This window comes from Emys orbicularis, chromosome 1, assembly GCF_028017835.1.
Source record: "Emys orbicularis isolate rEmyOrb1 chromosome 1, rEmyOrb1.hap1, whole genome shotgun sequence".
Taxonomy (NCBI): Eukaryota; Metazoa; Chordata; order Testudines; family Emydidae; genus Emys; species Emys orbicularis.
Window position 1 is genome coordinate 341,866,032 of NC_088683.1, and position 18,680 is coordinate 341,884,711.

Genomic DNA, 18,680 nt, shown 5'->3' on the forward strand with positions numbered 1-18,680 from the left:
GCACTCAAAAACTAAACAATGTAAAACTTCAGATCCTACAAGTCCACATAGTCCTACTTCTTATTCAGCTGATCGCTAAGACAAACAAGTTTGTTTACATTTACGGGAGATAATGCTGCCCACTTCTTATTTACAATGTCACCTGAAAGTGAGAACAGGTGTTCGCTTGGCACTTTTGTAGCCGGAATTGCAAGGTTTTTGTGCCAGATATGCTAAATATTCATATGCCCCTTCATGCTTCGACCACCGTTCCAGAGGACATGCTTCCATGCTGATGACGTTCGTTAGAAAAATAATGCATTAATTAAATTTGTGACTGAACTCCTTGGGTGAGAATTGTATGTCCCCTGCTCTGTGGTTTTACCCACATTCTGCCATATAGTTCATGTTATGGCAGTCTCGGATGATGACCCAGCACATGTTGTTCATTTTAAGAACACTTTCACTGCTTTGACAAAACGCAAAGATACCAATGTGAGATTTCTAACAATAGCTTCAGCACTCAACCCAAGGTTTAAGAATCTCAAGTGCCTTCCAAAATCTGAGAGGGATGAAATGTGGAACATGCTTTGAGAAGTCTTAAAAGAGCCGAACTCCCATGTGGAAACTATAGAACCTGAACCACCAAAAAAGAAAATCAACTTTCTGCTGATGGCATCTGACTCAGATGATGAAAATGAACATGCAACGGTATGCACTGCTTTGGATCATTATCAAGCAGAACCCGTCATCAGCATGGATGCATATCCTCTGGAATGGTGGTTGAAACATGAAGGGACATATGAATCTTTAGCGCATCTAGCACGTAAATATCTTGCGACACCAGCTACAACAGTGCAATGCGAATGCCTGTTCTCTTTCAGGTAACACTGAAAACAAGAAGCAGGCAGCATTATCTCCCGCAAACGTAAACAAACTTGTTTGTCTGAGTGGTTGGTTGAACAAGAAGTAGGACTGAGTGGACTTGTAGGCTCTAAAGTTCTACATAGTTTTATTTTTGAATGCAGTTTTTTGGTACATAATTCTACATTTGTAAATTCAACTTTCATGATAAACAGATTGCATTACAGTACTTGTATTAGGTGAATTGAAAAGAACTGTTTTTAGCAGTGCAAATATTTGTATTCTGTGTTGTAACTGAAATCAATATATTTGAAAATGTAGAAAACATCCAAAAATATTTAAATAAATGGTATTCTATTATTATTAACAACGCAATTAATCGAGATTAATTTTTTTATCACCTGATAGCCCTATTTATAATATACTTGAAATATGCAAATTATGGGCCAAAGCCTACCATAGTAAATGGAAACATTCCCACTGATGTTAATGCACTTTGGATCAGGATATAAGTCTCCAGAGGCCAAAATCAAAGATGCAAGTTGCACACTGGAAATGGGTGTATATACTGTAAATAAACTGATGTAATTTACATGATGAAGAGTTGGACAAAAGTCACATATCTGAATTTGGATCTTTTTCTTTGCATCTGCTAGGCACCAATTCCTTAACTCAAAATAAAACAGAGTCCTGTGCTGGAATGGCAGAGAGTGAGATTTCCCTCCTCCTGTACCTGACCCCAGCCATCCCAAAAATAGAGCAGCAGCATCAGAACAAGGAGCAGGGTGATTCAAGCCAGCCTGAAGACCAATAGCAGCGGGCTCCTTGCCTGTTACTGCTACAGAGGGCTCTTCTATGGGGGAAGGGGGTGGGGGACGTGAGGAGCAAAGATTCTGCTAGACATTCTCCCACTGAGCACGTGTGGGCCTCTGCTTTTTATAGGAAGTGGTGTGGAAGCCCCACCAAGGCCCATCACTCCTAGGAGTGATGGCTGGACGCTGGCAGCCTTAGCACTGGTGACAGGCAGACTCATCATCTGCCCCTCTTAAAGTGACAGCAACATTGGAACCATCTCTCTGAAGACTTATACTACATCTACACTGCAGGCTTCTTTCGGCAGTGTGTAGCGTACATACTCAGCCTCCCAGCACAGATATAAACAGCAGTGTTGATGGTGAGACATGGCTTAGGCAAGTAAATATACATCTGGGGGGGGGGGGGGGAGTTGGCTATGTAACCAAGTACATACCCCTACATGGCTCTGCTCGCCCAAGCCATGCCTCCCTGTCTATACTGCTATTTTTAGCCATCTACTGACCCAGTGCCTGAGCCTTTCCCTGCTGCAGGAAAAGACTCTGGTGGGGGAGCTACTGACGCCTTTTGGCAATGCCAGAGCATTTTACTGAGTTGACACATACTGCAGTGTGAAGCTACACATACCCTGCATGCTGCCAAAAGTGGTGCATAGTGTAGACGTAAGCCTTGGGAAGAGCACACTTGCTTCTTGGGAGGTTTTCTTCACAACCACAAGAGCTAGAAAAGGGGCTGGGGTGTTTTTTTGTTTTGTTTTTTGGTAGAGTTTAGATTCTACAGATGTTGAAGAAGTAGAAGAGAGTCCTAATCACGCTGGATGAGTGACATTTTCAAGGTCTCTTACTATATATTGCCATGTAATTTTGATTATATATTTAGATAGCACACCTGGTGAGCCTTACTCTTTACAAATGCATAATAAGTCAACGTTCCTGCCCCAAGGAGCTTACAAAGTGAGGACATGGGAGTAGTACTCCGTATAGTGAATAAGGACTATTCCTGTGACTAAGGATTTACAAGTTAAAGCCCTAACTTATTATTAAAAGAACCAATGAAAGAATATAAGAATTCACAAAATACAGAGTAATTGGTGTAATAATGTTGTGCATCTGGTTTTAAAACTAGTCTGGGAAGCCAATTTCTGTAATAATAATAGTTTCTATAATACTACAGGTTCTGTTGCATTGTGAAATTCATTTACACAGGAGATTAGAATGTAATGCAAACAATACATTGAGAAATAGCCAATAATCAACCTATAAACTGTATTGCTCTAACTTTAAAAGATACATGACATTATACCTTTCATGCAAACTTTTAAACAATCTGCGATATCAGTCCCTGTATTCCGAAGGATGCAGCGAGAGAACCACCTAAAAATAAGTAGTAAGTTACTAGGCAACCACTACAATTGTGTTCTTCTGAGTTCTGCATTACTTTAACACCAAGTTTCCTTTACTATTGGCTGCGCTTCTCATAAATCATACAGCCATCACCTGAAACTACCAATAAAGGGAGGACTCTTTAAAGTAGGGATAGTTTAGGAGAATATGAAATCTAGATCCTGAGCAATGCAGTAGAACCGGTCAGACCTGCCTTATTCCCCAGGATTTATGAGCTACATTTTTCAAACTTGATGTCTAGTTAGCTCACACTGACTCCATTGGTAGATTAAGTGTTCAACAGCTCTGAAAATTAGCTAGTTGGTGTCTAAAGTTGGCCACCCAAAACACTGAGGAATCTGAAGTTAGAGGCCACTTTTGAAAACTTGAGCTTCAACCTCTTGTTTTTCTTTCTTCTCTGTAAAATGCTTACATCTCTAACTGGGGTGTTGTAAGATGAATAGACTATATTTGTGAGGCACTTTCAGATTCTCAGATGGAAGGTTCTATGTAAATGCTAATTATTATTATAATATGCAGAAGGGGGGGTACACCAAAGAACTGGACTGAACATATATGAAGGGAACATTAACATCCATTCAGCACTGAGAAGTTGACTGACCATATCATGACAGCTTATAATGAACCCCATCAGGGCTGCCAACAAGTCTTTCCAGGTTCAGGATTGTGAAGACACTATCATGCACTAATAAAATAGCTGACTTTGGTTACATTGTTTGTTTAATTCTAGAGTTCTTCATAAATAATGCTGTGTGGTTTCAATGGTTTAAAAATACACCCTTACTGGATTACTGTAAAAAAATAGCTTTACTTTGAAAAAATTAAGTTTGTGTTGGTTGCTGAATATACCAAACACGTAAACCATCACAATATTTAACTTTATACAGACTTCTGAATGCAAAGAAATTTCTTTTTCTAACATTGAATCTATATCACAACAGTGAAATTAAATTGCCACCATTCTATCTTCTGAAGAGTCTACAGACCGAATATTGTATTAACAAACACTTGCCCTGACACTGTATGAATTAAGGATTTGCAATGAATTCACTATCATTATACCAGGTCCAAACTCCAAAAAGTTCTGAACTCATAAATAATAAACATTATTTTATATTTACATAGCACCTTTTATCCTAAAGCACTCCATTAAATACTATTCAAGTCATATACAGGAGTCACTTAATCTATCTTTGGGGCGAAAAAAGGCAGCTGTTTAATACTAAGACAGAAAGTGAAAAGAATACTATATCCAATTTAGTAGGCAGAATGTAATTACCTAATTCAGCAAAGACACCAGGGTTAACACCCATATTCTTGCAAAAAATGCCCTTGCCTTTCAATAATGCATGCAGCTGAATTTTACATCCTATCCAAAAAACAGCCCATTGATAGGCACGGACTCCGTGGGTGCTCCAGCCCTAGAGCACCCACGGAAAAAAAAATTAGTGGGTACTTAGCACCTACTGGCAGCCAGCACCCCCATCCCTCCCAGTGCCTCCCGCCTGCAGCGATCAGCTGTTCCGCAGTGTGCAAGAGGTGCTGGGGGAGAGAAGGGGAGGAGCGGGGCTGGGACGCGCTCGGGGCAGGGGGTGGAACTGGGGGGGAAGAGGCGGGGTGGGGCCTTTGCGGAAGGGGTGGATTGGGGGCCGGACCTGGGGCAAAGCAGGGGCAGGAAGAGGTGGGGCAGAGGCTTGGGTGGAGGGGTGAAGTGGAGGCGGGGCCTGGGGCTGAGCAGGGGTTGAGCACCCCAAGGGAAAGGAGGAAGCCAGCACCAGTGAGCACATCCAATGTGGGAGCAGAACCCAAGAGTCCCCCAGACCCATATGATACTCTTGATCCACATATACAACTACAATCAGTATTAACTGGAAGTGATGCCTAGTGACCAAGGGCGTGATATTGTCTTTAACATGGAAGACACCTCAAATGGCTCATAACAGATGATCTTAAAGAGTCTAATCTATTCTGTAATACTTAGGAACTGTTTGAGTGATGGATAGAATAAGGGCACAAACTTACTGCTGTTGAAGTTGATGGTAAAACATCTATGGCTGATGAGCATAGGCTCGTGTCTTAATGGCCATTTTTAAGACTTCTACAGTCTTTATGGATTTAAGAGTCATTTGAAGTTATTTCACATTTGTTTTAAACTCTCGTTTTCTTTGGTGTACTTAAGGGATTGCAAAGAAAAACACAAAATTATTGACTTTTAAAATAAATTATATTTAAACCATACTGGCTTGAAATTGTTGCGGTGATTTACTAAGTCTGACTCAGTATGAAGGCGGATATTAAGTATGTATATATGTACAGAAGTGAATGAATGATAATGACACCATTCTGCTGATTATACACCATAATCCCCAAATCTTTTTCAGTCACTGCTTCCCAAGATATAATCTCACATCTTATAAGTATGGTCTATGTTCTTTGTTGCTAGATATATGAACTTACATTTGGCTTTACTGTACTGACCTTACTGTATTAAAAGGCATACATTGATTGTGCCCTGCTTACCAAGTGATCCAGATCGCTATGTATCAGAGACCTGCCTTCCTCATTATTTACCGTTCCTCCTATCTGACACCTGAAAACTTTAATCAATAATAATTTAATGTTTTCTTCCAGGTCAGTGATAGTGCCTTCTATCCAAAGAACTCAAAACAGAAAGTAAGCCCCCAGAGATAGGTAGGCATAATTATAGGACCCTTAGGAGTAGTAGTATAAAAGGCTTACCTTGTAATTTTTGAATTAGTGCTAGCCACAAATCCAACTACTGAACTTCCCTTGTTAAGGGCATCTTTATTGACATCAATACCTATCACCATGAGTGATTTTAGCTGTGAAATAAATTTAAATTGAGAATAATTTGGTGATGTAATGAATTATCAATTATATACAGTACTTCAAATATACTGATTTTCAAAGCTTTACCAAATCACTTTTTGAAACAGTTAAAATACGTATGGCATAGAGCCACACAACAGAGCAAAGCTAGAGTATTGTCAGATGAGACTACGCTATTTTCAATAAAACCCTCAAATCCTCAAGTTTAATTTTGTTAAATAAAGACATTTTAAATTCTGTTTAGATGAAACACATTCACACCAATGCTAATGGATCACTTCAGACCTGATCTGCTAATTCTGTAAGGTCCTGACCTTGTACCCACATTCTACATAGATCATTTTACCATGCCATCGCAATGATATGCCAATGAGCATCAACATGACTAGAGTCTGTAAAACATGATCCTTTCTTTCTCCCTTTCGCTCACTGGGGAAAAACTGTTAAAGAATTAAAAAATATTTTATGTATGCCGCTATGCGTATTTATTATTGAAGGCCAGGTCATAGTGTGCTTTCCACTTGGGGGGAAAAAGTGATAAGACTTTAGGTGATTCTGAGAAGGAACACTATCAACTTGGAATAACTGAATCAAATCTTTTGAATTAAATTAAAGTGTCAGAAATAACCACTATTTAGGACATCTGTAGATGGGACTCAGGCTCTCTGTAATAGGTGGAAGCAAATAGTTCATACAGTACTACTGGTGAAATTTAACTGTGTGTTATGAAAATAAGATTGTGTTACTTAACTTTTTTCTACCTATGCAAACTATGAAAGTGAAGAATGTTTCATTCTAAAGTGGGATGGAAATCCCATCCTCATCCCCACAAAATGTTTGTAGTCCGATGCCTATCTCACCTAATTAAATTACAAGAGGATTCAAATACAAGGACTGCAAAAGTACTGTAGATACTTGGGTTAGTGTACCTATTTTTACTGTTATTTATAATTATAGCAGGACCTCATTACGAGACTCAGACTCATACAACACAAGAAGAAGTAGGGATTACAGGGTGAAATTCACATATAGAGCACAACAGACATGGACTGCAGGGGAGTAATTCAGGGCAAAATTTGGTACATAGTTTACATTTTTATATCTTACTAAATAAACCATAGAAGGGAAGTGGAGTGATAGCAGAGAGGCATAAAGAATGAGCAGAGTTCTCTGGTTCATGATAAAAGATAAAAGAGAACATTATAAGGATATTGTCTAGCACTAATAGAGTTAAGCCCTGCTCATTCAGTAAGGAATCTTGACACCTTTTATGAAGGGAAATCAGACGAAATGGAAGAATTTCAAAAGGAGCACAGGTGTCTCATGATGAAAGATCATACTAAATAAAACAAAATAGTCCATTTCCTCCACTTAGTTCTGGCAACTGAATTTCAGCATGCTGTCAAGCTGTTTTTATAATGACAAAGAAAATCAATGAATGAAGTAAATTTTCTTGTTAAAGTGAGTGCTAAAGATTAAAGATGAAACAGAATTACCTGTTTCCCATTAAACATTAGATTGATAAAATATATATGAAATAAAGCAGAGTTCTGAATACTTTAAGAAATACAGAAGAACTCTGTTTATCTGAACCTCCATGTGGTGTGGAGCCCTGAGCAACTGCAAAAAAAAGGTTGAGAAACACTGTTGTAGACAGTCCCTATAATGTTCAGGGTTAAAAGGAAAGAATGTAAAAATGATCAATACCTGTACTTGTTAAAAACTCACATTGGTTTTCATGTTAATAAATGAACAAAACATTCTTTGCAAGAACTAGGGGTTTGTATATTCTGTTAAGTAGATAAGAAGGGGGGGGGATATGTTTTAATGCTTTTCCGGGAGTGGTCAGCTAGTTTTAAAGCAACTCCGCATCTTAAAATAACATATAGAAAGCTCTTTGCCCATTCTCCTGATTATCCAAATTTTGATTATCCAATCTGGTCCTGGTCCCAATTAGATCAGATAAACGGGGTTCCATTGTATTTTTAAAATGTGCATGAGGCATCCCAAAATGATCAATTAAAAATCAGGAGGAGATGACAGAACTTGATATGGAATTAATTGCTTACTGAATCTCCTACTGATGAATGAAAACGTTATTCTGTAGTGTGAGAATTTATTTTACTTTTTACCAAGTTTCTAAGAAATCACTATTCAATCTCACTTTTGGCCTTAAATCTGAAGCCACAAGGTGTTGAAGGACATGCAAATACCATAAGTAACAATCAAATAACTGGCATTTTAACACTAGAATTTGTTATTTCCAGACAGGACCTGCTTGATATAAACTTTGGCCCGAATCGTGTTCTTTTTTCAGTCAGTGGAAATTTGGCCGCTGATTTCAATGGAAGCAAGTTTGGACCTCAAGAGTGATTGTACAGCCCTTACATCAGGGAGCTATTACTCACACAAGTAGATCCACAGAGGTCAAAAATATTATTAAGCCTCACTGCACTTCTGTGAGATACATAAAGATTATTATACCAGTGTTAAATATGGCTAATATGAGACATATGAGTTAAAACTGTTTGGGGGCAGAGCTGTCTTACTATGTTTGTACAGTGCCTTGCACAATGGGACCCAGATCCTACTTGGGGTCTTCAGGTATTATTTGTAATACCACTGCTACATCTAATGATCCCCTGTTCTAACCAATAGACCATACATCTTCCCAGAACATGTCCTTTTTTGTTGGAAAGCTTTACATTTCTTTAAATTCTATTCTTTTAAATCTCATCACCACTGCAAAAATACTGTCAAACTAAATAGCCTATTGATATGGTCACATGAAAATAAAGCTTATTTAAAGAATTTTAGAGGTTTTTTTCCCCATTGGTTGGGCCATTAGGGTCACAAATGCTTGATTTCCTGCCCAGAAATGTGGATCAAAGAAATGCTAAAGTTGGACATTTGTTTGTATACCTTCATAAAACATGGATATGTTTCACAAATACTGTACCTTGTAACAATTTTTATTGTAAACAAGAAGTGCTCAGATTTTTGAGTATGCGCAGAGACATACTTTAATGTAAAAATGATTTTGATGGGATTAAATACACCAACATTTTGTGAAGTCATCAGATCAAGAGTAAGGATCCTGCATCATTAACACAGGGCCCAATCTGGGGCAATCCTTCCTCATGCTGAGGAGTGGTTTCTCGTATGAATTATTGTTGCTGAAGTATTCTGAGATCCTCAGATGAAAAATGGCAACAAAGCACAATTTATACCATGCTAAATCAATTTCAGCTAGAGCTAAGCATTTTTGACATACCAAAGACTAGTTAACATAAATGGTTGAAGAAGTTTTGCTGTGATAAAAACAAACATTTTAAACAAATTACTTACAGGGATCTCTACTGCCCATAGCTCCCCTCCGAGTTTACAGATAATCTGCATTGCAATTTTCGTGGCGACACTCATCATCATGCCCTGCTTGTTCAGAGTGCGTGCTAGTACACATTGGCTTGGGACAGGTCGGTCAAGGCTCAGGAACTTTTTAATCGAATCATAACAGTCCTTCTGATTGGAAGACAGTACACACATTATCTAAGTGGAAGAAGGGGAGAACAGTGGTCAGTGCTCTACTTCTGCAGATCTCTCCTTACACTTTGATACATTTCACCCTCTTAAAAGACATAAAATTTCCCCCACAAATCTGAAGAATTTATAAAGCCAGACTAACTTGTTTTTCCTGCAGATCTCTTGCTCTTGTGAGTTCATGATTGGAAAACTAACATTGACAGATAAAGGCTTGTATACATTTTTTAAATGGACCACATTACACTTACTGGTTGATTAACTATAGGCCAAATCCAGCCACAACCAGTGTAAACTGAGGGAGCAGAGATATTGGCAGATGTGTTCCCTTCTCTAGGAATTCTGCCAAATGGGGGAGGGTGCCTGTGAGAGGAGTACTGGTTGCAGAATTCTGGTCACAAGGTTGCTGCAGCGCAGAGAAAGTGGCAGCCTTAACTGGAATCAACCTGTTACTGGTGGGGATTACTGACACTTGAGTGGCAATTGGTGGGCTAATAAAGTAATTGGCTTAGTAATGGGAGGATATATAATCAGGAGGAACAGGAAGGGGGGGGGAATCTTAGAGGGTGAGCTGGGTGAAGGAGAAAGCTGTTTGGAAGACTCCCCAGGCTATATACCTGTGCTACATCCTACCCTGTTAGGAAACAGAGGATTAAAGGTATATGAGGTGGAAAAAGTAACCATGTGTGTTTGTGACTGGAAGACCACAAAAACAGGCTAGAAGTGCTGCTCACTTGGTAACTGAAAAAGCATCCTCTGACAGTGCTGTTCTGGAAAGAAGCAGTGCATGTCCTGAGCTAGACATGCCTCCTAATTGGAAGGCATAACCTTTGGGGTTATGGTATATTATCTGCTGCTGTAGCCAGGCTGCTGATAGTGTTCTCAGAGATATTCTGCTCTGCTGATTCCACAGGGAGAAGAGGCTCTCTATGCTTTCTCTCCTCTCCCCCCACCTTCCTTGCATATCAGAAGATTGGACTTAGCCCTATCAAAAGCATCACAAAGCATCGCGTAATGAACAAAAACTTGTACACACCAGCTGTACTTCAGGATTTACATGCTGTTGCACTGCTCGCAGGAATGCCATTGGGCTTTCTTGTACTTGTACTCTGAACAAAAACATATAAAGACATTTAAACATGCACTAACTTTGCAAATGTCAGTTCACTGCACATCTTTAGAAGCATTATGAACACATTTTCCACAAAGACTAAAAGGTTATTCATATTTGACTAGTTTGGAATTAATCAGTAACCAGTGACAAAGGATGTGTCTACCAAAACTAATACTCAAAATTCCATCCATTGCCTGAAAGAGGCCGCATCTGTGTTGAGACTAGAGTTGGGCAAATCACTGATTTTTTGAGAGGCTGCTGATGGTTCATTATCCTACTCCACAGAATCTGACATGGAGGTGAAGAAAGTCAAAAGAGAGGCAATGCATATTTGTGGGATATAGGAGAACACAGGTTTTAGGACTAGCATCACTAGGGGGTGGGATAGCTCAGTGGTTTGAGCACTGGCCTGCTAAACCCAGGGTTGTGAGTTCAATCCTTGAGGGGTCCATTTAGGGAACTGGGGTAAAAATCTGTCTGGGGATTGGTCCTGCTTTGAGCAGGGGGTTGGACTAGATGACCTCCTGAGGTCCTTTCCAACCCTGATATTCTATGATTCTATGATCACAGTCAGCTCACTGAGAACATATGAAAGTAGCATGGTCACAGCAGTTTATGGTGCAGTCAAGGTGAAGGAAAAATGTGAATTAGTTATTTCCTTGTAAAAACAGGGGGTCTCACAGCTGCTTGAAGTGCACTTACCCTACAGAATCACTCATCATATCACAGGATCAGCTTCCTGAAGGAATAACCCTGACAATGCCATATGAAGTCTAACCGCCCTTCAGTTTCACTCTCAAGAGATGCTCAGTTTTTGCATATGTAACTCCCACTATCTATAGGAGTTAAATATGTATATATCAAAAGAACAAGATAAGTGAATATAAAATCATTGAGGAAACAGATCTGAACACATTACACATCACCATCCACAGGAAAGACTTTGGAATCTGTCCATAGCTCACCAGCTAAGAATTTTCCTAGTGGCATGGACCTCATAACTAGAAACAAACTGACATGGTTGGCTTTTATGCTACCTTCCTGGCCTAGGAGGCCACGCCAAGGAGTGGGAGAGGGCAGGTTTAGGGGCATGGCCAGAGCATGGGTATACTCAGGCCATTCTCAACTGTTGAAGGATCCCCTGGAGACTCCTGCCAGCTGGCTTAGGTTAAAATAGTCCCTACACTGCTCTAACCTAAGGTGGGTGACAACTGCACAAGGCAGAAGATCAGGGAGCTGTACATGGCTCCAACAGACCCATACTCTCGAGCCAAGTAGACATAGGAGAGAATCTGGCCCAAAGTTACTACAGAATATAAAGTATTAATATTTAATTTATCAGGATGGTAGTTTAATGAGAATCCGAAAAGGTTACTTTCCTTCAAAATGCAGATTTAGTAAATTAAGCAATAATTTGGTATATAGTGTAAGATATGTCTGTTGAAAGCTGCTTACATTAAAATGCAACTTTTTGTAAAACTAAGTTTGCATTAGATACCTTAAAATATGTAGGAAAGGCTCCTCTGGCCTAAGTCAAGTCTTGCAGTTTATTGTCCTTGAATACTTATATTCTGCTTTCCTAAATCACTTGTGTAGTTTCAAATGGATATATGGTATTCCTCTACCCTAAGGCTCCGTTACATAATGTTGCTGCAAGTTGTTAAATAGCTGGTCTACTATATGTCCCAGAAGTGACTGTTTCTAGTAGTGGCTGAGATATTCCACCCTCTTTTTTTTTTAAATTTCATTTCACCTATTAGAATCTATATTCCATTGTGCCTACTTGCATACATAATTATTTATACATACTACTTATTTATTATTGTTATTATTCAACATTTATATTGTGGTAGTGCCAAGAGACCAGATTGGAGCTAGGTAGTGTGCAAACATACAGAAAATGAAAATACCTGCCCCAAAGAGCTAAAAATCAAAAGACAGTAAGTAGATGAGAAACAAGCAAGCTTGGATGGGAAAGAGAGAGCAACAAATGTAACAGGATGTGTCTCAATCCTTGCCAATCAGGTGCAGCAACCACAACTCACTATATGCCTAGCCATGATATGGTTGCAGTTTAGTATACGCATAATGGAAGAAGTGAGTTTGAAGAAGGATTTGGAGGACAAGGTGGTGGCTTTACAGATTTTGACTGGGAACTTTTATGTGCATGGGGGACAGCATAAGAGAGAGCAGTGGTTCTTGAGAGAGAAGTGGGTAAGCAGGTGATTGAGGCTGCCATAATTCATTTGTTAATTTTGTGAAGGACTTTGGAATATTGCCGGTTGAAAGAGCTACATAAATGCAAGTTACACCTCTACCCCGATATAACGCAACCTGATATAATATGGGTTCGCATACAACGCGGTAAAGCTCTGACACGCTGCTCTGAGCAGCGTGTTAAGGGTGCCGGGCTGGGGCCGAGGGGTTGGATAAGGGGCCGAGGGTCTTGGGGGTGGTCAGGGGCTCCCCCCCCCCAGGGACTAGGAGGCAGGAGCTGTGGGGGGGGGCAATTTTGGGGCCCTGCAGTCCCAGAGTGGCCCGGGGGATTAGCGGGGGGCCAGGAGCAGCCCACTCCGCTTCCCTCACCCCGGCCCCAGCCATGTCGCTCGGTGGAGGGGGCTTGGGGGAAGGGATCCCCCCCGCACTCACCGGCAGTGGCAGAAGCGGAGCAGCCCGGCCCCAGCCTGCTCCACTCCGCCAGCTCTGAGCTGCGGTGCTCTGCTTCCCGCCGCAGGTGAGTGTGGGACATTTCCCCAACCCCCCCCGCCGCCCCCCCCCCCACAGTGACATAGCTGGGGCCGGGGCAAGGAAAGCGGAGCGGGCTGGGGCCACGTCGCTCCGCTTCCCGCCGCTGCCGGTGAGTGCCTGTCAGGGCGCGGGTGGTTGGGGGGTGGATAGGGGTCGGAGCAGTCAGGGAGCAGGGGGGTTGGGTGGGGGTAGGGTCCTGGGGGTGATTAGGGACAGGGGTCTCTGGAGGGGGCAGTCAGGTAACAAGGAACGGGGGGGCCAAAGCAAGTTCGATATAACGCGGTCTCACCTATAACGCAGTGAGATTTTTTGTCTCCCGAGGACCGCGTTATATCAGGGTAGAGGTGTATTATTATTGGTAGTAATAATGCATAGGACTGATGGATGAAAGAAAAGCAAATATAGGTTAGTCCTCTGAGAAATCTCACATTCTGGGATATTCAATGTGAAATCCCATGGGACCTCCCACTCTTTTCAGACAATTCAAAAGGTTCTCAGCTAGTTCTCCATTTCTGTTACTGCACAACATTAACCAGTTGTCCAGAGGCTGCACTCCAATTATCTTCATATTACGCATATCCTTTGACCAGTCACCAGCACTCATTGGCAGACACTGCCAAAGGAAAAAAACAATAAATTAACAATTAAAGAAAAGTATCATGTCAGAAGACGATTCTTCATAGACAAACAGTCTTCAGCAGAAAATATTTTTGTTGACCATCCTTACATTGTTATACCTAGCTCAAGGGGTAATTCAGTAGCCCTCTTCAAAGACAGGCTGTAGTAGTTTACAGTGGGAACAGAATTTTAAGGGTCTGATCTGGCACTTGGAGCAAATGTCAGGACTTATTTCTATGCACTGGGAAAATCTTACTAAATGAAGTATGCATTCACCCTACTCCATTGATCATACCTAAAAACAACTGCCAAATATGTTTGAGTATCTGGCTGTGAGATGGTTCTACAAGCAAGTGAGCTGATACAAAAAGTACCATATGCAGGTATTAAGTTAACAAACACCACCATCCGGGGTCCCAAGAGGCTGTCGACTTGACAGCCTGTCTCAACTAGCTTTGGGGCTTGATCATGCAAGCTTCTGAGCATCTTTAACTCCTACTGATTTCAGAGGGAGTTCAGGGCATTCTGCATCTACTGGATCAAGCCACAAAGCTGTTTTTTAAAATCATTTCTTACAAAACAGATGTCCCATATCTGGCTCAGCACCCTCATATTAAAGGTGCTGGTGGTTGCTGAGCATGTCAATGATGGCTAATTGACCTATGCAGACATTTTTTTTCTATAGCTAAGGAAACTATTCACACAAGGGTGAATTGTGGTAAATTCTCAGCTACAAAGTGTAAAGTAGCAAGTACCAATTTCCTAGACTCAAGCCAGACTGCTGGGATGAATTTCTGTATTCCAAAGGCGGGGGTGCATAGAGTATGGCCTGAGGGTCTACAGCCACCTAAATTACAGCCCCAACCTGACTCTCATAACTATTGGGTAATGATGAAACCGAGTTTTCTAATAGCAGGCTTTCCCTCAGTAAGTTTCCCAGCCTTAGATATATTGGCACCTTTAAACAACAGTTACTGGGCACACTGGGAGTGCCTAGAGAGACATTCACATATGGAATTTAAAGTGAAAGTTTCTGTACTCACTGTCTGCTCCTGCATTAGGATTTTTTCAGTTGGGACAACACGGCCTGTCAGGGAAACTTGGCACCCAAGCTGCAGCCCCCACATCTCCAACTCTAAACGAGCCTCTTTGATTCTGTAAGAAGATTTTTGTTGATCTTATGGACAAGAATAAAAAAAAAGGAAGAAAAAACCCACCAGCACCGAAAATCCCAGTGAAGAGTCAGTCAGTAAAGTAGCAAACAAATTTTCAAAGGATCTGTTTCTATTTCCATTTTAATTTCTATCACACAGGAAAAAATACCAGCTATTCCATCAGAATAAAATAAATGTAATATGGGTGCTCTATACATGATCATTTCTAAAGGTTTCAGAACTTCTGAATAAAGGAAAAAACTAAACACCACCAGTAATCAATGTCAGCTAGTTAAACTAGTGGGCCTGAGTACTACATTATGTTTAAGTATGTAGAATACACTAAGTTGTCTAGATTTTATCCAGCCTAGTGCACTGTAAATATAAAACCATCAACAGCTAACTAAGAATTATGGTACTTTAACTCCATCTAGGGGATCTACTCATATCATAAATCATAAGAGTAAGTGTATGTAGTTGCTAAAATTCTAATACTGAATTCAAAGCTGCTTGTTCATTTTAAATAAAGTAATGCATTATTTCAAGTACAAGACCTGTACTTTTCTCTCCTTAACTCTCTCCCTCACAACTGTCAAGCCCTCCTATTCTTGTGTCCCATTACAGCTCTCTCATTCTCCTCTTTTCTTCAATGTATCACTCCAGCACTTAGGCCTTGCTACCACTCACCTTCATCTCCCCCAACTGTCCACACTAGTCAATATATTACATTGATAATACACAGTTTAAGTATATAAATACAGTGGAGCCCATTTAAACAAATATCTTTTAAAGGATTAGACTGGCTAAAAGGCAGTCAAAACAAAGTAATACACTATTTAAAAAAAATAGCTGGTAAAGCAATAAAACTGATTAAAATAATTTCCACTGCATAAAAAAGGTAAAATAAGCAGATGTGCTAGTACAATAAGAGCGGTTATATATATGGTCAGGTATACAGAAATAATTATAGCATTAAGTATCAGAGCCCATCTGTTCTACCAGCATCAGTCCACCCCAGTGATTACTGTACAAACCTAGTAAAAGTATTCAATGATGTAGGTAGAATGTTCACTCTTCCATCCTATTCCATTATTTACGAATAAAATATTTATAGGTGTGTGTGTGTATAACTTACACCTTAATTTAATGGCCAAACATTTTTTAAATGGGTGCTTAGAATACATCCCCAACATATCTATGCACTGATGCAAGTATCTGATTGCACATAGAGTATTTTAAAGGTCTGGTGCTGCACTGATGGAAGTCAATGGCAACGCTTCCAATGACTTTCATGGGTGCAGGATTGAGCCCTAAATGAAGAAACTACCAGTAATGTAAACTGAGCTAATATCCTCCAAATAATTAATAGTCATTATAGCTACTCAGCTAGTAACCTTACTTTCCCAGAAGGCTAAACTAGTGATGCATTCTCTTATTTTTGATCCCATCTATACTACAGAAAAATCAACCAGACTGGGGGCCCATTTACAACATAGTTGTCCCCGACACAGTTAAAATCATAGAATCATAGAATATCAGGGTTGGAAGGGGCCTCAGGAGGTCATCTACTCCAACCCCCTGCTCAAAGCAGGACCAATCCCCAACTAAATCATCCCAGCCAGGGCTTTGTCAAGCCTGACCTTAAAAACCTCTAAGGAAGGAAATTCCACCACCTCCCTAGGTAACACATTCCAGTGCTTCACCACCCTCCTAGTGAAAACGTTTTCCCTAATATCCAACCTAAACCTCCCCCACTGCAAGTTGAGACCATTACTCCTTGTTCTGTCATCTGGTACCACTGAGAACAGTCTAGATCCTTCCTCTATGGAACCCCCTTTCAGGTAGTTGAAAGCAGCTATCAAATCACCCATTCTTCTCTTCTGCAGACTAAACAATCCCAGTTCCCTCAGCCTCTCCTCATAAGTCATGTGCTCCAGACCCCTAATCATTTTTGTTGCCCTCCGCTGGACTTTTTCCAATTTTTCCACATCCTTCTTGTAGTGTGGGACCCAAAACTGGACGCAGTACTCCAGATGAGGCCTCACCAATGTCGAATAGAGGGGAATGATCACGTCCCTCGATCTGCTGGCAATGCCCCTTCTTATACAGCCCAAAATGCCGTTAGCCTTCTTGGAAACAAGGGCACACTGTTGACTCATATCCAGCTTCTTGTCCACTGTAACCCTAGGTCCTTTTCTGCAGAACTGCTGCCTAGCCATTCGGTCCCTAGTCTGTAGCAATGCATGGGATTCTTCCATGCTAAGTGCAGGACTCTGCACTTGTCCTTGTTGAATCACATCAGATTTCTTTTGGCCCAATCCTCTAATTTGTCTAGGTCCCTCTGTATCCTATCCCTACCCTCCAGCGTATCTACCACTCCTCCCAGTTCAGTGTCATCTGCAAACTTGCTGAGGGTGACAGCAATGTGCTCCAAATTATAGTGTAAAGAACAGCAAATTATATTTTAACTGTGTCCCAAAATCTTTCTACAGTCCTTACAAGCTTGAAACCAGGCTGTCACATGATTTTAGGTACACAGCTTTTTTTTGTAGTAGTAGCAAGTGTTTTGGTAAGCCATTCCTCATCTTCTACATCTGTGCTACGATGACGAATCATAGAATGAGATGGCATGGCATTTTAGCAGAACAGGTAACTACAGACTGTCAAAAGATCACACAACTCATTTCACTTAACATCTCAGGCAGAAGTCTAATTTTGGTCCTAAAGGCGGGTTTTGTTATATTAAATTACCTCTGAATGTTGTCAACAAGCCGAGACAGCCTTTGCTGTCTTTGCTCAGGATTCAGATGCATTACTTGAGCCAGATCCTTCATCAGACGGAAGTCAGAAATTGCCCGGCTGGTCAAACCTAATAATGATAATGAATATGTCAGAAAGCATCCCCCCCCCAAAAAAAAAATCCAGAAAAAGGATAGCATCAGCACTGATCTTGAGTATTTATGTGTTCATACCAGGCCTATCATCATGGTATCTGATGCTATATTATTACTTAACGGATATATTGTGGTGTCCCCTACTGGCTTCAACCTGATTGCGATTCTTTATGCTAGGTACTGTATAAACACAGAAAATTGACAATCCCTGCCCCAAAAAACTTACGATCTAAAACAAGAAGGTTGGGATAAGGGAAGAGGAGGTGAGATAAAAATAGAAGGATGTGTGCAATTCTTAGTTGGGAGCTTCCCTAGCTATTAACATTTAACCTCCCTAGCTATTAATATTTAATTCCTCATAAAAAAAGCATCCTTTGGTTTAGCAGACAGCCATTTTGCCACTGTGCAAACTTCCCACTAGTAGGGAATTGGATGCAAGACTGAGGACTGGTCTTCACTACAGGGAGATTGAAGCTGTTGCAATCGATGCAGCAGAGGTCCATTTAGTGGATATAGTGAAGACCCGCTAAATCGACGGCAGAGCACTCTCCAGTCAACTCTGGTACTCCAGCTCCCAGAGAAGATTAAGGTAAGTCAACCAGACAGTGTCTCCCGTCGACACAGTGCAGCGAAGACACTGGAGTAAGTTGACCTAAGCTACGTTGACTCCAGCTACGTTATTCACGTAGCTGGAGTAGCGCAA

At 40.8% G+C, this 18,680-nt stretch overlaps 1 protein-coding gene across 1 annotated transcript in view; it reads right to left on the minus strand.

The window, feature by feature from the left end:
* Positions 1-18,680, minus strand: part of PIWIL4 (piwi like RNA-mediated gene silencing 4) — a 56,762-nt gene that overhangs the window by 9,774 nt on the left and 28,308 nt on the right. The window contains exons 10-16 of the mRNA XM_065415879.1: positions 17,835-17,952; positions 14,973-15,084; positions 13,740-13,924; positions 10,486-10,558; positions 9,258-9,458; positions 5,799-5,902; positions 2,959-3,029 (exon numbers count right to left, since the gene is read on the minus strand). Coding sequence (XP_065271951.1) covers positions 2,959-3,029; positions 5,799-5,902; positions 9,258-9,458; positions 10,486-10,558; positions 13,740-13,924; positions 14,973-15,084; positions 17,835-17,952 — 864 coding nt within the window. The remainder of the gene's footprint in view (positions 1-2,958; positions 3,030-5,798; positions 5,903-9,257; positions 9,459-10,485; positions 10,559-13,739; positions 13,925-14,972; positions 15,085-17,834; positions 17,953-18,680) is intronic.